Source organism: Equus caballus, chromosome 26, assembly GCF_041296265.1.
Source record: "Equus caballus isolate H_3958 breed thoroughbred chromosome 26, TB-T2T, whole genome shotgun sequence".
Classification (NCBI taxonomy): Eukaryota; Metazoa; Chordata; class Mammalia; order Perissodactyla; family Equidae; genus Equus; species Equus caballus.
The window spans coordinates 30,519,775-30,544,112 of record NC_091709.1 but is presented as its reverse complement, the minus strand read 5'-3'; the positions used below and the strand labels follow the sequence as shown (position 1 = coordinate 30,544,112).

Genomic DNA, 24,338 nt, shown 5'->3' with positions numbered 1-24,338 from the left:
TCTTTCTATTTTCAACTCTCTAAGTTACTGCGTAGAACTGTCTTTACCTTGGTCCATTGTAGAGTTTCCTTGAAAGGCATGGTCACCCAGTGATTGGGACAATGGGCTGTGGGACCTGAGAGCTGGACTATCTGTTCTTGCTCTACCCCTGACTAGCTCTGGAACTCGCTGAGTCACCAGCTACATAGCCTTCAACCTCCTTTGTGCCTCGTTTGCTCTATCTGTGAAGTGGGAAGAGCAGCTGTACCTCTGTCGTAAGGTTGGTAGGAAGACTTATGAGTTGTTATTGTCGGCTGAAATAAAGAGTCTAGGTGATATTAGTGAAGGAGTTTATTCAGTAATCAGCGAGAGGAGTTCGAACCCCAGGAAAACGTTTCAACAGAGCGCTCTGATGGAGCTGCTCGGAGGGGTGTGAGGTTAAGTGCAGCTTATCTCTCTTCCACAAAACAGTGCATGTGCAGGGAAGAGGAAAAGAAAAAGACTTACAGCTAGATTTCATATATGTCAATAAAAAAAGGGATAGAGAACATCTGGGCTTTTCTCTAGATTACACGTTGAAGGTAACATAAACAAGAATTCCTTGGTTATACATCAAACAAGTTCGGAGATGCTGATATCTGTGTGTGAAGGGAGGTAAGAACCAGGGTCCTTAATTATTCCCTCGATCTCTAAGAAATGCAGCTGGGAAATGTGAGAGCAGGTACCCTATATCTTTTCCTGTTGTGGATCTGTCCAGCTGGCGTCTTCGTCATGAGATGTGGGGATGCAAGGTCATTTGACACAGGCTGAAGATGGCCTTCGCAGCTGCTTCATAACAGTGTGGATTTTATTATACTCACATAAAGCCTGTGCAGTTTACTTGTTAGATTTGCCTGTTAGACCAGGAAGAGGGATCCCAAAAATCTGTCCACATTATGCATAAAGCACTTAAAACACGATCTCGTTCATGTAAGTAGTCAGTAAGTTTTGAACTGTTACTGCTTAGAGGGAAGAAAAGGCAGGAGAATGTTGGAGGCGAGGACTGAGTAGAAGAAATGAATGTGTACTGAGTACCTGCTATGGACTAAGCATTATGCTGGGTAACTAACACAGAACATTTTTATCCCCATGTTCTCTATATGAAAGATAATGTTGTCTGAACTGCACAGGTGAGAAAATGCAGGCGTAGATAATTTTGAGACTCTCATTCATTTTAAAATTGATGTTTATGTTAATAATCAGCACATGGGAATTTATGCTGTTTGTAGGAGTAGTGGAAGAAAAAGGGAGACCCAGCTGTTACTTAAGAGAAATTACCTCCCCATTCCGTAATTTAAGATTTAGCTTAATGCAGTAATGCCAAGGCCAGTGTGGAGCCATTACATTCTGATGCTCACACTTGGTTGTGACAATCCTTTAGGATAAGATGCCTTATAGAAACATTCATAGGTGATTATCTGCAAAAACACGAAAAATAGAAGAAGAAAAGAAAGTTATGATGAAAAGTACCCTATGTTTTCATTGAAATACTTTTTCTTTTATGAGCTCTTTAAAAAATTTCTTTTCTTCAAAACAATAAAGCCTTTTCAAGAGAGCAAAATGAAATAGAGCAACTAAGAAAGCACATTAAGCCAGTCAGCTGCACAAGTAAGGGACAGGGACATCAAGGATAATTGCAATTAGTCGCAACCCTTTCTGTTTCCAACCTTGGAAGTATAATTGCAATAGAACTAGAGGGAGTTTTTAGGCTGGTGTTGAACAAGGAGCAAGCATCAGGGGTATGTAATATCCTGATTGTACCATCCTGCATATAAAATATTTGTCACGTTCAACAATAGGCAGCCTTTAGTTTCTGACCTTTTAAAAATTACGTTTTTAAATTAGTGTGTATAAACCTATCATTTTTTAAATATATATGTTATAGATGTAGCTTGTCAGTTGTTCTCTCTCTCTCTACTCTTCTTTCAAGATTTAAAAGACCATTCTCTCATTTGTAGATTCAGCCAGATTTCCTAGCACAAATGAGAATTATAATGATGTACTGCCAAAAGCTACATTGCAAGCTGTGATGTCTACCTTTTCTGAGATTATGGAGAAGGACTTAGCTTCTAGGGTAAAAGAAATAGATAAGGCAGATGAATGCAGGTTTTTGGGGGTTTTTTTTGGTATTTATTTATTTTCTGAAGTATGAGAATGTGGCCTGTGAAGGGCAGAAAGCAAGCAAGTACAGATCACCCTTTCTGAGTCAGGCACTGTGTCCTGTGTGATTCCTGATAAGAAAGACCAAATCTGGCCTTCAGGGATCTCAAAGTTGAAGAGGACAGTCAGAAGTATAAATAAATTAATAGATTGTGTTAAGTGCAATAATGGGGATTTGCATGGCATTTCATGGGACCGCAGAGAAAGGGAACCACTTCCGCCTGGGATGGCAGGGAGGTGGCCTGTAAGTTAAGCAAAAGGAGAAGTGGAGGGACACCCTATAAAATATTGGACCCCCCACACACACACACCCTCCATCTCTGTGAATAAATTCTCTACCTTCCAACTGGTTTTCAAGGTGTCCATGACTCGTAGATTCATAATAACTAGATTTGCCCAAATGGCCAAAATTCTATTCTGACATGAACTTCCACAGCTGATTTTTTGTTTGTTTTAATGAAGAAGAAATGTGTATCTTTGGAAATCATTTTACAAAATCACACAGTAGAATGCATATAGCAATGGAATTGTGGAAGACAAAGGAGCCTTTGTCCTTTTTTATTAAAATGAATGTCCTCAAGACTGGAATAAAAATGAAGTGGAACCAATTAGAAAAAAATGAATGCACTTAAGAAAAAGCTTAATTGTTGCTGAGAGAATTAGAATCTGATGGCGTAGAAAGAATTTAATTAAATTTCAAAGTAAAATAACTACAGTTTCGCCTTGGTCTTTCTCCTAGAAAATAAAATGTCTCATCGCTTATCACTTATTCCTTGGCCTACAAATTAGTAGTGGTTAAATTGCCTATTATTTTTCTCATTTTGATTGTTATACTGTTGTATGCTGCTGCTGATGGGTTTATTTGTGTGCATGACTGCTAAGATAACCATTAACACTGTGCATGTAGAAATATGGTCTTATATATAACGCTGTTATATGTGGGTGAAAAAAGGGAAGGACCTAACTTAAACTTGACAAATCCAAAATCGCCTCTCCTTCTAGAGTGGAATGCCACTATTTAACAGGAAAACGTTGAGGAAGGAGAACAGTCATTATATATGTGAGTGCTAAATGCTCCTGTAGAAGTAAAAAGTGGCCAAGTGACTAAGTAATTACCCATTAAGAAAGGAGTAGGAGAATTGGGTTAGAAGGGAGAATTGCAAAAAGATGACTCAATGCTTTCACATCAAGGGATGGATCCATGGGACTTCTGACCGAAAGAAGCAATTTTGGGCACAAACCTAAAAGCATTTTTTTCCCTTTTTCCCCACAGCCTCGTCACGTGTTCAATATGCTGAAGAAGTATGTGCGTGCTGAACAGAAAGACAGACAGCACACCCTAAAGCATTTTGAACATGTACGCATGGTGGATCCAAAGAAAGCTGCTCAGATCCGGTCCCAGGTAATCATCTGCAGCGTGGACAGCCCAGTGTCCCTGGGCTTTGAGTTGGATCTTTAGCTATCCTAGAGTAGCTATGGGTGTTATACTTCTATAGCAAGAGATCTTTAATACCTGGTAAATTCCAAAGGCTTATCTTAGAGCAACATGTAGTTTGGCATTTTCTGAGTTATGAAAATAATAAGGAATATAAAAATCTTAAGGGTCTATGGCTACTGATTCTTAAGGAACCATTTAAAACTCTGATGGCTGAAATAAAACAAAAGTTGTATAAACCAAAACCTCTAAAATTGTTTCAACTAAATTGTAACAAGCTATCATAAACGGCATCGCTACTCCAATACTTGGATATAATGTGAACTTAAATGAAACCCCATAATAATATGTTTTATACTCCTTCATTCCCAAAGGTTGAAACTTGAGATCTACCTCTGGAAATCTGAAATTTTACATTTCCTTGAATAGAAAAATATATATGTATACACACACACACACACACATCTCTCTATCTATATATCATGAAATATCTAGTCAAATTAAAATATGTTTCTATCTATTGTTAAATTTGCAAAGAAATATATTTATCATCAGTAGTTATTTTAGGGAGCCTCAATATTAGGAATCAAAGTTGGGCAGAAATGATGTTTTTAATTAGCTTTATACTTTATAGTTACAAGCATACAATATAATGGGAAATCGAAAGCAGCTTCTAATTTAGGGAGGAAAAAAATGAGAGAACAAGAAAAATAACACCGCCCTTTCAGGTTAAAAGTTCCAGCAGCACTTCTGTCAGTTTTATTTTGGAAGTTTGTATCTGTCTGCAGTGCTTGGTGAGGAAAATAACTAGTCCTTACTCCAGAGATGGTTTACCTGGAACTGTCCTCGTTTGACGCAGGTTATGACACACCTCCGTGTGATTTACGAGCGCATGAACCAGTCTCTCTCCCTGCTCTACAATGTACCTGCAGTGGCTGAGGAGATTCAGGATGAAGTTGGTGAGTAGGCTGTTCTTTTGATGCTGTACATATACACATTTTTCTCCTGTAGGGGAAAATCAGAGAAGTGAGTTCATCTGCATCAGGAATCACCAGTGTTTTAACATGTGGAAGGAAAAAGAACAGATGCCCTTTTAAGTGAAACTCTAGAGGAATGGCACTAGGTCTGACCTTGGCAATTGCATCTGTTCTTAACTATCCATACTTATAAGACTCGGGGGACGCAGATTGATGCAAGGTGTACTTGTGTAATAATGGGCCACTTGTTATTGGATTGTACTTGTCAGCAATTTTCTTCTAATTTAGTCAGTCTTATACATTTCACCTTATGATGCTTTGGTACTTTACAGTTTAAGAAAAACAACCCTTCCTTCATCCTTTAATTCTTTATTCCCATAACCTGAGGAGTGGCATGATACCCCATTATACACGGAAGGAGCTCAAACTTAGAATTTAAGTGACTTACTTGCCCATGTCACACATATCTGAAGTAGCACAGCAAAAGTACAAAACTGTGACTTCTGACTGACGTTATTGTTACATTCAGTAAGCCGCAAATTTCTTTGATTCCCCTACCCCGCCTACAGCCATGCACATTCTCTGTTGTTGAAACTTAATTAAATATGTGCCCACTATCTTTCGTTAAACTTTTATTTTGAAATCATCATACACTTAGAAGAAGTTGGAAAAATAATTCAGAGAAGTCCAGTGTACGCATCTCCCACTTAAGCTGTAATCCATGATCAAAACCAGGACATTGACGTTGACATTGTTGCCCAGTATCTTTTGTGTCCCTAGTTTTCCTAATGACAACTTTAATATTTCATATGAGTAAGTTCTCCTTTTTCTCTTTTTCTTGGAAAAGGAATGAAGTGTTGCATAACATAATTCTCTGTAAACCCCCAAATTGCCCATATTTGTTTGCCTGTATCTCACAAAGTACAGTTAACAGTTATGCTAATGAATCTTTGAACATAAAGCTAATGTGTGTGTACTGGAGATATGGTGCATAAACTGTCAGCAGATAAGCAGTATGTTTGTGGTGTATCCCTCCCCATAACGAGCCCCACCCTTCGTTGATTGGGTTGGAGATAGATGTAGGTTATCTGAAATCAGAACACCCGGGATGTTAGAGATGGCTGTACCCGTTATAGGAATTCCTCCTGTCAAGTGCCCGAAACACTGCTTGGTTTGCTTTTTACATTTTCTGCCAGTGTTATCCTACTCCTTCTTTTTTAACTTAACACTGCCTGTGAGTGTTGTTTGTATTCTCAAGTATTAAGCGCGTACCAGGTGATGATGCTCTGTTCCGTACTGTGTATTAATGGATGGAATCAAGTAGACTTTAGGCTGCATGCTTTGAAAAGAAATTTCGTGTGTCTCCCAAGCTTTTATTTTAAAGGGAGAACTAGATGTTGAGCAAGATCTTATGAGCATAGTATAGTCAGTAGCGTTTTTAGTCTACACCATAGATTGAAGACAGGATTTCCAATTAATATTTCCCTCTATTAAAGTTTCTTTAAGAAATGAATATACTTGTTAGATATATTTGTAAGATAGAAATTAAATTAGTAAGGAAACTTTAAAATAATGTATATTAAATAAGTATAAGAAAATTCTCCAAAAAAGTTGTAGAAGGGACGAAATGAAAGAAATCATCATATTCTCAATGAACTGAAATTCAGATCTTCTGGATAAATGTATTTTTGCTTATAGCTGTCTTATCAAGCTTATTTTCATGTGCAACTTCAATTGAGGTCTTGTCAGTAAGACCAAACTATAGAGCCCTTGCAAAGGACTAGAAAGTTGATGACCAATAATTCAGTCTCACCCAGTAATTATGGTTGACTCTTTCTAGTTAAATTATCAGAACGTTTTATTCAGCAAGATCCTACTGAAAACAGTGGCCACTTATGAGTCACACTTTCACAGCACCAGATGGTGATTCAGATATCTTGAATGCTGCAAAATGCCCAAGAATAGGGCAACACAGTAAACTTCAAATCTCAGTGACAGGGAAGATATTCAGAGAATTGGAACCATGGAATTTTCTCTTAAAAAAAAAGGAAAGCTCAGCTATTATGTTGGATTAAGAGCACGTTATTTTTTAAAATATTTCTATCATTCTAAATATACTGGATACCAAATTCTGAAAGATAATCTTTTAAAAATCTTTGCCTCCATTTTTAAATGACTGTTTCCTATAGAAAAAGAAACTTGGGTTAATGAACTTCCGTTAATTAGGCCCGTGCACCATTTGGGCTCCTAACCCCGAAGCTGAAACAGAGAGAACTCACTGGGGAGAATGGCTTTTCTGGGTTGAGCTTAGTTGTCTTCTCTAGTTGCTCTTCATTTGAAGGGACGTTTAAAAATAACTCACTTTCAAAGCAGGAATAGAGATGAAACAAGATTGGCCGTGGGTGCTAATTGTTTAAGCTGTGGTGAGTATATGGGGGTTGTTTGTAGTATTCTCTTTACTTTTGTATATGTTTGAAGTTTTCCATAACAGAAATTGTTTCCCAGCTTACTTTCTAAATAGGATCTTCATGGATTTCTTCCAGTGTATATTTTGTGCATCTTAATAGTTTCTAATTGAATGCTTTGTTATTAGTCTGATTTGCATTTATTTTCCTTTTTGTGTATAATCAGCCCTTAGATTTGGAATCAGTTGGGTGCAAATAAGGATACGAAAAGGATGAGATCAGAAACTACCTACAAATGCATGCCTGTAAAAAGTTTGTGCTTATAAATGTGGGCACCTAGGGTGTGTTTAATGCAGTAAAACATTTGGAGAAAAATAAAATAGTTTTATTAAATAGGAATGACAGGTGGTCTTGAGATGAAGGGTTTTCACCAGTCTGGGGAACTGCCGGTATCTTTAGTGACACAGGTGTATCTGCTTCAGTTAATTTTTGCTCTCGTAAGGGTAGAATTCTCTATTGTGGATGAAAATGAGGAAGAAGCTAGCCACACTAGAAGGAAGGTGAAAGTGGCAATTGGCATCACTGTTGTGAGAACAGTAAAGTGTGACTAACGAGAGCGTGGAATTTATCAGGCCAGTGAATTCCGCCCTGCCCTTTTTCACCCATCGTGCTTTCCTGAGCAATCCCATCTGTTTATGCTACTTTGCTATAATTAACTCCAGTAAATCCCAAATCCGTAGTTTTAATAGCCTATCTACTGAGTTTCCGTGATATATTCCACAGTTTCTGACACATTTCCCAAGCTGCAATCAGTGTGTATAAGGAATTCATGGTGTCCTGCTTGAAATTTACTCATTTTTACAATCGCAGTTATGGGTTCTCCCAGTTGTTCTGTACTTATCCATGCTGCCTTCCTCTCCCTCACCCATGACTTCTTAGCAATCTCAAGTCCTGTATAGTCCGCCTCCTATATTCATGTGGAATCCCTGCTCTGCACGTCCACTGTTTTAGCTCAGAGCCCTATCCCTGTCACATGAGTTTCCCTAGACTCCTGACTAGTCATCCTGCCTCCTGTCTCACCGTGGCCCCCTCCTCCCCAAATTCTTCCTCTTCAGGGCTGCCTGAGTTCCCTGCTGAAATACAAATAACACCTGCACGTGGTTCTTCCCTGCTTGAAAAGTAGCACTTCAATATTCAACTGAAATGTCCATGCTCCTAGAAACCCTTGACTAATTTGCATAGAGAACAAGAGAGAAGAGCTAGCATTTGCGCTACAGCTATGTAGCAAACTAACGGGTATGTTACTGATGATGTTGATGGTCCAAGTTCTTTATGAAAGTTCACCCTTGGGGTTCAGGGCCACCAAATATGTGGCAGTGGTTTAGTGTTAGAGTGACAACTGACATTCATTCTACATGCCACTGATGGAGCCAATCCCTCTGACACTGGGCCTCTGACACACGAAGTGGGGCTTTTTGTAATTCACATGAATGCAACATATGAGCTAGTGACAACACTGGTGAATTCAGTGATACCACCCCCAATTTACAAATGAAGAAACTGAACCGTAGAGAGAGGTCACTAACTTGCCGTTAACAGTAAGCTGAGGAGTGCTAGCCCGGTGGCGCAGCAGTTAAGTTTGCACGTTCGGCTTCAGAGGCCCAGGGTTCCCTGGTTCAGATCCCAGGTGCAGACATGGCACCGCTCGGCAAGCCATTCGGTGGTGGGCGTCCCACATATAAAGTAGAGGAAGATGGGCACGGATGTTAGCTCAGGGCCAGTCTTCCTCAAAAAACAATAAAAAACAAAACAAAAGAAAAAAAGCAGTAAGATGAGGAAAGTGGAATTGAAGCAAAGATCTGCCTGAGTCCAGAATTCATGCTCCCTCTGCAACCCATTCTCCTCTCTCAAGTAGAATTTTCTTCTTCTTAACCTCAGTGTCTAAGGCAGTGTGTATTCACCTCTAATGGCATACTGTACTTGGTATTTAATTATTTGTTTACATGTCCATCAACTCTCTGTCCTCGGAGCTCTTCCAGGCCATGTTGTGATCCTTGTTGTATCTTTGCCATCCGACAGAGGACCTGGTACTTTGTAGGTGGTAGTGATCATAGACAAGGTTGAAACGAATCCTCAGGCTGCAAGCTAGCTGCTCCTTAACTTAGCTTGCTCAGGGCGACTCCTCCATAACCCTGAAGACCTTCCCTGAACTCCTAGCCTAGGGTTGCACAAAAGAAACCTCTTCCTTCTACCCCAGCATTCTCTAAAGCTGTCATTGATCATGCTGACAAAATGGGTACAGTTGGCAAAGCTGTCAAAATAAGGGATAAAGCCAAGTTCTAAGGGCTGTAATTAATACATTTTACACCATTGTCCTGTATCATTGTCATGACACGCCACTGTTTGGTTATCTGCCCAATTCACATACTTTGACATTTGATTTACTAAGTATGTTGTCCATTTTGACTGTCTTGTCAACTACAGTCTGAGGCTATTTATTTCATGTGCTTCACCAATAAGTGTGAATTGTCAAAACTACCCTATTAGTTGTTTTATAAAAGCTTGCCTTTTATTATTTTATAATAATTTTTCCATTCAATTTGAATTATTATGTGCTTGCTCCCAGGCACACTCATTTATTATTTAATATTTTCCTTTTTTAAAAAAAAAGTTATTTACATGCAAATTATGAAGTTTTCTTGCAAAGAAAGGCTTAAGGCATTGTTTGTAGATGGAAGAAATCCCCTTATTCATTTAAAATGGCTGTTTAGCACTTTATTTTTTATTCCACAAATGAGGGAATCATTATTTTAATGAAAATTTGCATCCTCTTCAATGTCCGTATTGTTTTAATCATCTTTTAACCCTTCAAAAAGACAGACTTCCGTCATCTCTTCTTTTGTTCAGCTCAACTTTTGCTTTGTCAAATTGCTATTTAGAGATGACTGAATTTTTTGCCCTTGGTAATCTTCCTTAAATCTGTGCTCAAAGGATTCTGTTCTCCTTCTCTTGGCACTGAGGCTGTTTATCGGAGTGCTTCGTTTTGCAGCTACCCCAAGGGTAAAAATATTGTAGGTTTCCATTCGGAGATGGCTGTTTCACAGAATGCTGCAATGACCAATTTATGAGAAAGGCAGTAGGAAGGAAAGGGAGATGGAAGGCGTAATTGTTTCATACTCTGCTTACTTTTTTTTTTTTTTGCGTTCAGAATTAATAAAAACATCAATTATTATAAACCAGATGTTGGAAGGATCTCTGATTGAACAAATCCACAGTGAAAGGAGTAGGGTTGAAATACGTGGCTGGAGATCAAGAAACTTATGCTGGGGAAAGAATGTTTATCGTTTTTTACTACAATTTGACTATGGCCTCTTGATAAAACTTTCTGCTCTTTGGGAAAAAGTACATCATGCTTATTTCAAAGACAGTGTTTCCATTCTCTGTCCCTAATAAACCTATTGGTTTTTGGATTTAAAGCATCCAAAGTAGTGTGTTTAAAATAGAATATTTACAGCACTTGCCAGACTAACAAAATGGGACATTCATTACTACTGAGAATTTTAAGTATCTTTGTTAGTCAAGGAAAGGCATCAAGGAGAAACAAAAAAAGTCATAAAAGTAAATAAAGTGAGAGAGTTCTTCATGTATTCAACTCTTCTCTGTTTTTCATAAGACATGACTTTTAAAGGTATATTGATTTTATATTTTATGGCTGATTTAAGTATTTGAAAACAAGAACATTGATTTGTATGATAAATTGCTAAAGATGTGTTCCTCCTTTGGTTTTACAATAGTCTCAGAGCTCTTTACTTGTACTTTCGCCAGTATTGTTCCCTGAATGTCAGGTATGATCTCTGTTTGTTTCCCTACCACTAAATGTATATCTTTGTCCTCCTCTTAGCAAGACAGTTACTCTTCCAAATAGAGCCACTCATTTTATGATGAGAGCATGAAAATACATTAAGTGAACCTGTTTATAAACATCTTAATCTTTAAAATGGGAAGTATCGTATGACAGTAACACCTCAGTTTTCTGACAAATTGATTTCCACGTTGATATGTCTCTAAACAGGAAGACAGAGATGTGGCAACACCAGTGCGGATCATACCTCAGACCCAACCGGTCTGTAAACAGTCTCAGGAGGTTACAGCCTGTAAGCGTTTAACTCAACCATAGTGTGCTTAGTTTAGTGCTTGGTAAACATTTGGCTCTTTACATATCATATCCAAAAAACATATAAGCTGTCTTTTTCTTTCTTAAGAGTTGACTGAATCTATAAATATAGTGTCTGCGTCCTCTAGGTGATCTGTGGAAGTCAGTGATAAGGTCCTTTAAAAGTTGACGTATGTAACTTGACATGTAAATTATTGACATATAAATTATTTGGGAAAATGACATCAAATATAGATATTTTCTTTTCTGTGTTTTAATCCAAAATTTTAAAGGAAAAGTCAATCCTTTAGCAATATTAAAAAGAATATGCTTTCTGGGAAGAATGAAGGTCAAAAAGGTTTCATTTAAAACAAAATAAAGTATAATCTCTACCATTCTGGCAGACAAATTGTTGACATTAATATGTATAATTTAGTGCAGTATATTGATTTTATTTTTTGTGATCCAAGTGGACACCTTCAGTCATTAGATGACGTAAGTATCAGCCACGTTGTTCACTTCATGCCATTGCAGTGGCTCACTGTGGATTATTTTTTCAGTCTAAATAAATATGTGGTGTCTGTTGAAGTCCTTTGCCCATTTTTTTAATTAGGTTGTATGCCTTTTTATTATTGAATTGTAAGGGTTCTTTATATATTCTAGATACTAGACTCATCAAATATATGATTTGCAAATATTTTCTTTCTTTCTGTAGGTCTTTTCATTTTCTTGATATCCTTTGAACATGCAAAATTTTTAAACTTTGATGATGTCCAATTTGTCAATTTTTTGTTGTTTTTGCTTCTGCCTTTAGTATTATATCTAAGAACCATTGCCCAATTCAAGGTCAAAGGGTTTATACCTATGTTTCTTTCTAAGAGTTTTATAGTTTAGCTTTTACAGTTAGATATTTGATTCATTTCGAATTAATTTTTATATGTGTTATGAGGTTAGGGTCCAACTTCCTTCTTTGGCATTTGGATATCCAGTGTCCCAGCACCATTTGTGGAAAAAGACTGTTCTTTCTGCCTGGAGTGTTCTTGGCACCCTTGTCAAAAATCATATGGGTTTATTTCTTGACTCTCAGTTCTATTCCTTTGTATATGTCTGTGTTTATTACAGGACCTCACTGTGGTTTTTTGCTGTTGTTGTTTTTGTTTTGTTTTTTGCTGAGGAAGATTAGCCCTGAGCTAACATCTGTTGCCAATCTTCCTCTTTTTGTTTGCAGAAGATGGTCCTTCAGCTAACATCTGTGCCAATCTCCCTCTATTTTGTATGTGTGTCGCCACCACAGCGTGGCTGCCGGTGAGTGGTATAGGTCCACGCCCAGGAACTGAACCCGGGCTGCCAAAGCAGAGCACACTGAACTTAACCATTAGGCCACAGGGCTGGCCCCCACCATGTGTTTTTTGGTAAGGAAGATTGGCCCTGAGCTAACATCTTTCGCCAATCCTCCTCTTTTTGCTTGAGGAAGATTGTCGCTCAGCCAACATCCATGCCAGTCTTCCTCTACTTTGTATATGGGACACCACCACAGCATGGCTTGAGGAGCAGTGTGTAGGTCCGCACTTAGGATCTGAACCCACGAACACAACCAGTATGCCATAAGGCTGGCCCCCACACTGTGTTTTAATTACTGTAGTTTTGTAGTAAGTTTTGGAATCAGAAAGTGTGAGTCCGTCACCTTGTTCTTTGGCAAGACTGTTTTGACGGTTTGGGCTCCTTTGCTTTTCCTTATGAATTTTAGGGTCTTTTTTCCCTCATTTCCACAAAAAAAGTACTTGGAATTTTAATAGGGATTGCATTGGGTCTATAAATCAATTTAGGGAGTATTACTATTGTAATTTCTTAAATGAAGCTTTAAAAGCACTATAACCACTTGAGGAGATGTCCACCCTGAAATGATTCCACTTTGACCCTATTCAGGAGGATGAATGTTTAGAAGGAGCAGGAAAATGGATTTAGCACACTGTCACCTTTTACTCCAAATTTTGGTGGGATTCAAGCAAATTTCTTTGTGAGCTTTTCCTTTATTCGTGATGACTTTGACACATCAGTGGTTTTTGTCTGTTTTCTTGCTGTTCTCTTGTGTGTCGGGGGGGAGCACCTCCACCAAGAGGGTGAAGCCTGAGGCAAGGCCTCCCACACCAGGCTCTGCTGATGCCTATGATGATCCATTGTGGTTCTAAATTTTTTTCTTAACTCACCACTTATGTATGGCCCTGTGATTTGAATCAAAGCCCAAAAAGAAATCCTAACGAAAATGACTGGGGAGTGAAGTCAGACCACAGGGTGGCTGCTAGACTGCTTCCTGGCATGGAACCCTACAGCAGATGTGTCCTGATTTTTTTGGTAGAATCTTGGGAACAACCAATGATTTTAGAATGGAACAAGAGCTGGTTATTTTGTTTTTCACAAGCAGCTGCCTTCAAAGTTCATATTTAAAAAGAGGAGGAAAAAAATCATAGTATATTTGCCACCCTGAATATAGAGATGCATTCAAATTGAGGTTAATTTTGAAATACATCTCCACAAAGTCTAAGTGGGAATGAGATGAATGTGTTTGCGTGTGAGACAGAGTTTGGAAGGAATGTTAATTTGCCTCTTGCTGTTCAACTCTGAAACAAATTTTGCACTGTATTCCCTGAGTAAGCTTCATTACTCTTTGTTAATGGTTCTCCTGTCATCTACACTGTGGGCTGCTTTAGAAAGTAAATTATAGAAAGTGAGGTAGACTATCTCATCAAAAATAGATCAGTCTGCTAACTTATTCCAAATTATGAGGCAGGTGTCCAAACAAATGTTGACTTGGTATGAATCAAAACACTCTTCAAAAAGAGTTTTGGACTTGGAGCGAGAAAGAGGTGTTCAAAGGGCCAACGCCAGGATGTCACTTAATTTCAAATACTGTTGACAAATCCATTGACTGGAGACAGTGGCTTTAAAATAGCCTATTTAATGTGTTTACTTTTTTATAATTGTTACTTAGTTACATGTGCTTGTGAAAGCATGAATTAAATCTTATTATTTCTTTGAAACAGCAGTGGTTGGCTACTTGTATTGTCTTGTGCGTGTCTCTGTGTCTGAGCTTTTGGTTGGAGTGGCATTTAGATGAGTCTGCCCATCCCCTCAGAGCAGACAGAAGATCTATGTTCAGCTCCCTCTATAACATCCAACTTGGAAAAGCTGCTCTTAAGGCCAGTAGAGACCAGAGACATCCCATCTTCAAGAAGGAAGACGGGGCAGCCGTAGGTTTCTTGCCTCTCAGAAGCAATAGCCTGAGCCAGCCTGGCCTTGCCAAACCATTTATTTCTCCTCTTTCACAGGCTGTAACAGTGAAATTCTTAGGCTATAGCAAGTTGCTTCTGAAGCTTTGCCAAGATATGAAGGAACCTCCTGGGGTGTGAGCAGCAGAAGCTAGGAGTGCCAAAGGGAACCTATCATATTAATGTGATTATACTTAATTAGCATTTCATACTGTTTTTTATTTAGAAAACTCTAGAAGCAAACCAAATTTCGCATTTGGGAGGGAGTTGAGAGAGATTGCTATTTGAAATTCTAAATTAGTTATTCTTTTTCAAAAATCTGCCTTCATTTTGTTGATGATTATTGAACCTTGAAAAATTAAAGTGGGTTTACTCTCAAATGATAGTTAATATATCAGATAGAAAGCAAAGATGCCAAACATGCCCTTTTTGATACGACATACACTATAAGAAAAGTATCATGTATCTAGCTGCATTGTAAACTTAATAATGTTCATAATATGACCTCTCTTTATTATATTAAAATTTTTTCTTAAAATTAAAATTTTTTCTTCATTAAAATTTTTATTCATCTCATAGCTATGACAGATAACACGTGCTTCTTGCCATTTATAAGTTTCCAATGATACCAATAAGCTGTTCTCTAAAATTTTTATATAAAACTTTAATAGTAGTTATAATTCTTAAATTGTTAGAGTTTTCTCATATCAAACAGCTTTTGTCAAATAAAAAACTAACTTTATCATTGCCTCTGAGATATCATTACATAAATGCCTTAGTTCTCAGCCATCACTCTAATAATTTGTAAGGGAGTCGTGGAGAGTTTTAAAAGTGTGTATAAGGTGTTCACTTTGGCAACTCATATACTCAAATTGGAATAATACAGAGATTAACATAGCCCTTGACCAAGTATGACATGCAGATTTGTGAAGTGTTTCATATTTTTTTATTCCGCTTATATGAGGTACCTAGAGAATAAATTCAGGGACTGGAAGTAGAATGGTGGTCACTAGGGCCTGGGGGGGATGGAATGGGGAGTTTGTGTTTAATGGGTACAGAGTTTCAGTTTGAGAAGATGAAAAAGTTCTGGAGATGGTTGGTGGTAATGATTGCATAGCACTGTGAATGTACTTACTACCACTGAACTCTAGACTTAAAAATGGATAAAATAGTAAGATTTATGTTAAATTTTACCACAATTAAAAAAACTATGTATATATTTCATTTGCCATTATAAATAGCAAGGAGATCTAAAAATTAATTGGGGATGTAATAACTTTAATAAATACTTATTAAACACCTACCATCTTCCAGATTCTGTGCTTATCAGCAGATATATCGCAGGTATAGGGCACAATCTTTCCTACTCAAGTAACCTAGAATCTGCTTGGGGAGACTGGATAAACAGAGTTGAGCGAGGCTGCACTCATTAAGCTGAGGGGTGTTGCCTTGTCTCTTGGCATTAGGTAACATCATCCAACAGCAGTTCTTTCCTTCCACCAGCACTCACTAAAGATTATTAGAAAACGGGGGAACCTTGGTTTTCAGCTGGTTCAGCCAAGTCATTTCATAGGCTCAGAGAAACTGTGATACGCCCAAGGTCATACATCTGATTAATAGGACTAAAGACCAAATCTCTTCTGATGTCTCTGTATCCAGTGGTATTTGTTCTGCCTCGCTGCTGATGCCAAGTTAAACAGAACGGGGCTTTGGAAGCTATTTATTCAACTTCGGCAACTTTTCTTTGAAAATGTTATGGTTGCAAGAAATGTCCCTCTTTTAGCGTTTGTGACTCAGTAATGAGATGCTTCCCAAGCTCAAAGACTCAAGACCCTTGATACTAAGTCAGTGTTAGGATCCTTATAGAGGGCATGAATATCAGCCACATTGTACATCTTGCTGGATTTCTATCTTACCTTTGTATTCTATATCTGCTTGGAAATCTTATGCCAACACATGGAACATGACAACAGACATGCCTTTTTCTATGTGATTATTGACGTTAGATTGTTCTGTGCAGGATAGACAAACATTTCTCTGAAAGCATAAAGTAACAATCCTCAGCCAGGCCTTGACCATTTGTAAGGGATCCGACGTAGAGAGTTTGGCCCTGTGACGGTTAGTGGCTAAAGCTCTTCCAATCAGACACATCATTCGGTCATCATCTCCCAAGCCAGGGCAGGGAATCATTTCATCATGGTGAGGCGCAGTTCATGTGTTGCCACTCCAAGCTATTTAAAAAAGGGACTAGAAGAGGAAAGATAAAGAATTTAATGAAAGATTTTATGAATGTCTTTTCTAAGTTTATATTATTACTCTGTTGTCTTCTTTTTTGATGACTTTACTCTTTTTCCTTTTTTTAAAAAGTCTTGTTTGATTTTCAAAATAACCCTGGACAGTCAAAGCAGATTTACTCCCTTTATTCTCCTTCATGAGCTTAAATTTCCGGGGAAACTGATCTTATGTCCACAGCCCTGGATGTAGTTACTTATGCTGTTCCATCTGTTCTGTGCCTACAAGCCCACGCCTGATCTTGCCTATTGAAATCCTAGTGAGCTTTCAAAACCCCAACTCTCATGTCACCTGCCCCTTTAAATCTTTGTTTAACACAAGCATCTGTCCTCTCATCATATAGTTTATGTATTACATGTGTCTACTGTTGCTTTGATGTATACATGTCAGCTGATTGCCACATACTAATTTTAAACTCTTGGAAGTATGACTCTAATCTCATGTGCATGTGTGTCTCTCAAAACAAAGTACTAGGTATTTATAAGTAATTAAAAATACCTGCCTTCAGGAGCTGGCCCCGTGGCCGAGTGGTTAAGTTCGAGCGCTCCGCTGCAGGCGGCCCAGTGTTTCGTTGGTTCGAATCCTGGGCGCGGACATGGCACTGCTCGTCAGACCACGCTGAGGCGGCGTCCCACATGCCACAACTAGAAGAACCCACAACGAAGAATACACAACTATGTACCGGGGGGCTTTGGGGAGAAAAAGGAAAAAATAAAATCTTTAAAAAAAAAAAAAAAAATACCTGCCTTCAAAGACTTTTTCAGTTGGAGCAATGGTTCTAAAAGTGTGGCCCTTGGCCTAGCAGCGTCAGCATCCCCAGGGAACTTGTTAGAAATGCACATTCTCTGGTCCTACCCCTGACCTCATGACTCAGCAACACTGGGGTGGGAGATCAGCCATCTGTGTTTTAACAAGTTTTCTGGGTGACTCTGATGCATGCTAAACTGAGAATTACCAATTTAGAGAATATTCAATTTGCAAAAAGTTAATAAATAAGTGAAGATCTGTTTTGGCACCCCAACAAGCCAATTAAATTTACCTATACTATTAACTTCTAAATCTACATGATAAAAACTATATGCCACAAAAAATGTTTGAGGCCAAAACCCAAATGAATTCATGTGTTAGATTAATTCATAAAATACAACAGCTCCAATTCACAGACAAAAATACATAATTGGGAGTAGTCACAGGTGAAAAGATAACACAACTTCTCATGAGTAAATAGTACGAATCAAAACACTTTTTTAAATTATCGAATTTGTAATTTTTAAAAATCCGTCATACTACTGTCATGACAAGGGTAAATGAAAAGGAACTTTCGTAAGCTACTGATCCGTATATGGGCATAACCTTTTAATGGGATTATTTGACTCTATCTAATAAATTAAAATGTACAGTCTTTTCTAATTTAGCACCACAGTCCAACAGATGTACCTTATTTTATATTTCTATCAATTTGGGGTTCAATGCCCTTAAAATTATAGGGAAATTACAATATGTGTTGCTGGCTAGAAATGCAACATTTCAAAACACTGACGTGAAAATGGTCTAAGCTACCAATCTAAATGGTCAGTGGAAATGTTAGACTGTCTCTGTTTCCTTCTTTCAAGATTTTATCCTCTACTGTAACCCTAGAGCTCTCAATTTCTATGTAATTCTGGTAAAAAGGAAGGAGATACTGCCTAATACACGATTACTGCCCTCCCCTATTTATTAAGGTAGTTGATGTTAGTCAAAACAACTTCTAGAAGTTCTTGGCAATTTTTTTTTAATGTTGAGGAGAAAGAGTTGGAGTAAACCAACCAATTTTAACTGTTTGGAGGACAGTAGCAATAACAGGAAGAGCCCCTCAATTTTCTGCTAAGAATCAACCTAAACAGTTTTCAAACTGCTGTTGGCAAGTTATCATGAGGAGAATAGAAAAAAGAAGCTTTTCAAGAAAAGTAGGAGTAGGTGGAGGCTGAGGGAAGAATCTTTTCAAGCCAGTATTTAGCCCTGCCAGATGTGTTTCCATTTTATAAGCTAAGTCTCTGCTCCTTTTCTCTTGCTCTCCTTTTGTCAGAAAACTAATTTCTCGATGCTTCAGTACCTTCTTTTCCATCTTAAGGGAGAAGCTGCCTTATACCTGAAGTATAAGAAGAGAAATTAAGGCAAGGCTGTGGATTTACTAAAACAAATTTATCAAAACAAAAAGGGGAGAGGGGGCCTAAATAGCCTGTAGATTAACATGGCATCCATAAGTCAGTCAAATATTGTATGAAAGTGCGAGAGAGGTTTTGCTTTCTAGATCTCTACATGTTTTGCCAAAGCCCTTCAGAAACCAAAGCAGGTCTCCAAAACTTGGGTGTGAAAAAATATAATGCTTTTTCTTTAAAAAGAAAAAAAATAGAGCGGAATTGGGAGCCCTCTGTGGAGGGCTGAGTCTGGGTGTTCTAGTTTTATGTAAGGCTTTATTAATCTGGATTTGAGGTTCTTGGAACCCGCTAATTGGGAAGCTAGTGTGACTAGCTCATTGACTCCAGTCATAGCTTGAGCTTTCTTTGCTGCCCTGTGTAATTTCTGCACCTCTGTGCTATCAGCCAGCAGACAGAGAAGAGTACTGGCATTTGCTGATGTCATCAGTTTGGTTGCTGTAAGTCCTTGGATGTGAAAGCCACCTGAGGGCTCATCCAAAATTCTCTTGGGAAAAAATGCACTCTCTTTGGAAATTGTTATTTTGGAAGCCATTGTTTCTTAATGTGTTCTTGGGGTGAAGTGAAGAACAATAATTTGGAGGAGGTCTTGTTAAAAATACAGATTTCTGGGCCCCACCTCTGACCTACAGAAACCTGCATTTTCCTTATCTCCCCAAGTGATCCTTAAATATTCAAAAGTTTTAAACCCATGCTTATATGAAATAGCAAAAACATAAGGATTCTTACAGACTTAGATTATGTTTGTATTTCTATTGGTCTTGAACATAGGAGAATGGCAGTTGTTGTCATTGAAAATTAATATATTCTGGTAAATAGCCATGTGAATTTCTAGTGGTGCTTATTTCCAAAGGGGTGATTGTATAAGATACTAAAGTGAAGAATCATCAACCTTGAAGTTCAAATGCACTGAGAATTTGTTTAAGTGTGGCAGAATGGATGGCCATGTTTTATTTATCCAAGTTAAGTCTTCTTATTAGCTGTGAAAAGGGATTGGCCTCAACTGCTTAGTAACTTTGATTAACTACATCTAAAAGGAATAAACAATACAAACACAGGGCAAGCTTCAGTCGGAAAATGCCATCTTTCATAACATTTTTCCCATTTGCTGTTTTATTTATTCTTTCAGAAATTGTGAATCTGCTACTCTATTTACCACAGTCCTTTTCTCCCTCTTTAGATTCTTTACTTTCTACTATTTGTACCAGCATTTTACTTAAAGAAATTATCCATTTAGGATCTCTTCAAATCCAAAGTGATATCATTTTTATAAGGGATGAAAAGGGAAATTGATAAAATACGCCAGGAGTTGTCAGCCTTGTAAATGACAAATGGTAAAAGCATAATCGTAGAGGATTGTCAGAGAGCCAAATGTTAGCTCAGGAAGGATGTGTCTTCTTAGAAAAAGGACCAAAAAATTACCAAGGAAAGACATGCTGAGTACCAGCTCCAGGTGGCAAACCTGAGAGTCAACTCGCTCCATTAAGCCTAGTATATGTATTTTGTAGCTTATACAGGAAAGCAAATTATATTCCTCTGCTTCTTGAGGTATCTCATGCAATGACTTGACGTAGAAATCACATACCTTCTCCTCTTTTGTTCCCCCAAAGCAAATAGACCACAGAACTGCAAATGTCCCTGACATGTGGGCAAATTGTCATTTGGATTTTTCCCTTCACTTGGAGTGAAGAAAGGTAGCAGAGGGGAGCATTTGAGAACTTTCTTGACAAATGGCCATAAAAAGTAAAGAACATTGGAAAGCCCCAGAGGTCAAGTACACTTTCAAACTGAGTCACATCTGAAAAGATCACTTTCTTGTCATTTCTGTGAAAGGAACAGGACATGAAATTCACTGCACACCCCTGGAGACCCATTGGTAATTTTACACTACTCTTCTCATCTTCAGCTATCGCCTTTTCAAAAAAACTAGAAGAAGAAAGATATAAAAAATCCCTTAGAAAAAGCTGTTCTGACCTTTGCTTCCCTTTTATCTGGGTATCACTAAGTGGGTGTCTCAATCAGCTTGGGTTGTCGTAACAAAATACCGCATACTGGGTGACTTAAGCAACAGAATTTTTTCCTCTCAGTTTTGAAGGCTAGACATCCAAGATCAAGGTCTCAGTAGGTTTGTTTTCTCCTGCGGCCTCTCTCTTTGACTTGCAGATGGCTATCTTCTCCCTGTGTCCTCACAAGGCCTTTTCTCTGCGAGAGTGAGAGAGTTCTCTGATGTTTCTACTTCTTAGCAAGGACACCAGCCCTATTGGAATAGGGCCCCATCCTTATGACCTTGTTTAACCTTGATTACCTTCTTATAGGTCCTGTCTCCAAATATAGTCACAGTGGGGGTTAGGACTTCAACATATGAATTTGGGGGAGAAAGAACAGTTGGCTACATTGTGCTTTTGTATAGATCCCGTGTACCCCCTCTTCAACATTCCTCAACTGTCATCCATTTAGTGCACATGGGTTCTTTATCCTGAGAAAGTCAGGGGAGGCCACAAAAGACGTTTTTCTGCTTCTGCACCCTAAGTCATTGAAGCTAGTTTCCTCTTCAACAGCCTTTATGAAAGTCAGATATAAGACCTCCTAGATATATAAAAAACATACACTTGACATGGACAGTTTTGATGGAATTTTAACGTTTGTTTTTCACTAATTTAGCCACACTCTGATCTTTGTCTCTGGGTTGCTAAAGCCAAGCATTCTCAGTGGTAAAGCATAAGGACAGACCAGATAGTATAACAAAGGTTAGCAGGATAAATCCATAACCAGGTATTAGTAGCCATGTTGTCTTATATCTTGAGCCAAAGGGTCACAAATAACCTAGAAGTTCCTATTAAACACTCATTCTGGAAAAGATTTACTCCAGTTATTCATATTTCATACAACAAAAAGTGAAAAACTTGCAGGCTACTGGAGAAGTTTTTGTTAATATCTAAGTTGTCGAATGTGAACTCTGATATGCTAAATTTCATAGATTACTCCAGCTGTCCCAGCTTCCCTCAGTTTAATTGCTGAACGTAGGTATGACAGCAGACTCAGTTCTGGCATTAGAGATGGTAGTGTTGTCATCTGCCTGGAGTTAGTAAAACCTGAAACCTGCGAGGCATTTGCCACGCATTTGGTGCCAGGGACAGCTCAGCTTCTGGCTTCGTAGAGAGGATGTGACAGGACCTCTGTGTTGACGAGGTGTTTGAAACTGAGTCCCTTCCACTTCCTTGCTGAGCTTAAGGGTTGACATTGGCATCCAAAATTCCCACGGTCTTATCAGGATAAGACATACACCGTTGAAGGTCAAGAAAGGGAAATGGCTGGTATTCCCTGTAGAAAGGAAGAGAGGAGCTGAGAGCTGAAAGGAAGGAACCATTTATTTAGTCTCCACTAAAACTCTTTCTGCTGGTCAGAGGGAAAACATCTCTGTACTAAGGGGCTAGATTAGACTATTAGATTACAGAGTTCTTTATTCTTCTCCCCAATCTACCATCTCAGCCTTGAATAAAGGGCTCACTAAGAAACCACATTCTACTCCACTGTGTTTATTATAGCCGGAAATGGTTATCATATCAGCAGATGGTTAAGATTCACTTATATGGGTAGTGTATTAGTTTTCTAGGGCTGCTGTAACAAATTACCACAAACTGGTTGGCTAGAAGTCTGAAATCAAGGTGTCCACAGACCATGCTCCCTCTGAAGGCTCTAGGGAAGAAGTTGGCTCATTTCTTTCTCTTGCTACTGGTGCTGCCGACATTCCTTGGCATTCCTTTGACTTGTAGCTACACCACTCTAGTCTCTGCCTCTGTCTTCACATACTGTTCTTCCCTTGTCTCTGTCTCTGTGTGTCTTCTCCAATATGACCAAAAGCCACCTTACTCCAGTAGGGTCCTCCCTACTCCGTACTGGATTGAGGGCCTACCTTATTCTAGAATCATCTCATCTTTACTTGATTACATCTGCAAATACCCTATTTCCAAAGAAGGTCCCATTCGTAGGTACTGGAGCTTGAACGTCGGTATATCTCTTTGGGGAACACAATTCAACCCATACCAGGCAATTTTTTTTTCTTTCCCTTGCCTTCTACAAATCCAAAAAGTTGTCCAAGTTTCTTTCTAAAACACTATCAAATTTAAGTTGTAGGACTGCAGGTCTTGAATTTATGACCTCTTCATTTAAAAAACATAATTTCCATATTTAATTGGTTCAAATTGTGAAAGTCTTTAAATGCTTTTCATTTGCTTGAGGCTGATTAATGAGTAAACTTGTAAACCATGGCTGTTTTAATTAGCCAGGGTTAATTAATGTTTACTACACTTGGAAGATGAAAAGACATGGATAAATGTACCATAATGTGAATCATTTTTTAATTTGTTCTTGAAGCTTAAAGTATATCTCAATAGAGATTGCTTACATCACACACACAAAAAGCTGTTGGAGCACTATTGTAATTAGTACGGAAGGCTCTAAATTTTGAGGTGAATTAATTACATATTATTGAAGATGGTCATGTTTTAATACTGTATATTCAGAGAAAGGTAGTTACATTTTTTAATCTGATTATGTAAAAAAGGAAAGAGCAGAAATCTCAGACCAAATTGATAACTCTTTATATAGTATATCATAATTCGAGACAAGGTCTGTTTTTTGGGGTTTTTGTTTTGTTTTGTTTTAGATTAGCTCTTAGCTAACATCTGTTGCCAATCTTCTTTTTTTTCTTTTCTTTTCTTTTTCTTCTTCTCCCTAAAGCTCTCCAGTACATAGTTGTATATTCTAGTTGTTGGTCCTTCTAGTTGTGCTGTGTGGGACGCCGCCTCAGCATGGCTTGATGAGCAGTGCTAGGTCCATGCACAGGATCCGAACTGGCAAAACCCTGGGCCGCTGAAGCAGAGCGCGCAAACTTAACCACTCAACCACGGGGCCGCCCCTGTTTTTTGTTTTTGTGTTTTTATTTCTGAGTTGAGATTTTTTCCGTGCAGGGTAGAGGAGAGAAAAGGTTAACTGTGCTGAAATGAAGATAACATTTTTAAGCAACTTTTTTAAAGAAAGGAAATGACTAGAATTCCATGTGAATTTTCAACAGGAAAAGCATCAGGGGCTTGGATGCGGTCTAGAGCTGAGACTGGGACGTGTGGAGATTAGAAACAGTTTGGAAGGAAAGAACTGGGGCAGGATCTCCCATTTGAGGCCATAAGCTGGCCATGCTGGGAAGCAGTTGCCTCAGGCAACAAAATGGATGTTATCCATTCTTGGTGAGGAAGTGGCCATCTGGGGTAATTTTCTGACACATTCAGTGGAACACGCCTTCTGGCACCAGGATTCCTTCTGGCACCAGGATTCGTGGTTTGCTAGGGTAACTTAAAGCAGAGCTGGCCTCAGTGCTCCCACCGCCATTTCACTTCATCATCGTCTGAAAGGAGAGCGTATCTAAAGTCAAATTAACAAA

General features: G+C 38.4%; 1 protein-coding gene and 1 non-coding gene across 8 annotated transcripts in view; both read left to right on the top strand.

Annotated features, from left to right (window-relative positions):
• APP (amyloid beta precursor protein) overlaps positions 1–24,338 on the top strand; it is a 254,504-nt gene that overhangs the window by 190,810 nt on the left and 39,356 nt on the right. For all 7 annotated transcript variants that reach the window (XM_003364177.5, XM_003364171.5, XM_003364176.5 and 4 more), the window contains 2 exons: positions 3,452–3,580; positions 4,473–4,572. In XM_003364177.5, coding sequence (XP_003364225.1) covers positions 3,452–3,580; positions 4,473–4,572 — 229 coding nt within the window. The remainder of the gene's footprint in view (positions 1–3,451; positions 3,581–4,472; positions 4,573–24,338) is intronic.
• Positions 15,257–15,360, top strand: LOC111770860 (U6 spliceosomal RNA). The gene has a single exon (XR_002804296.1). It is a non-coding gene; the product is annotated as a U6 spliceosomal RNA (small nuclear RNA).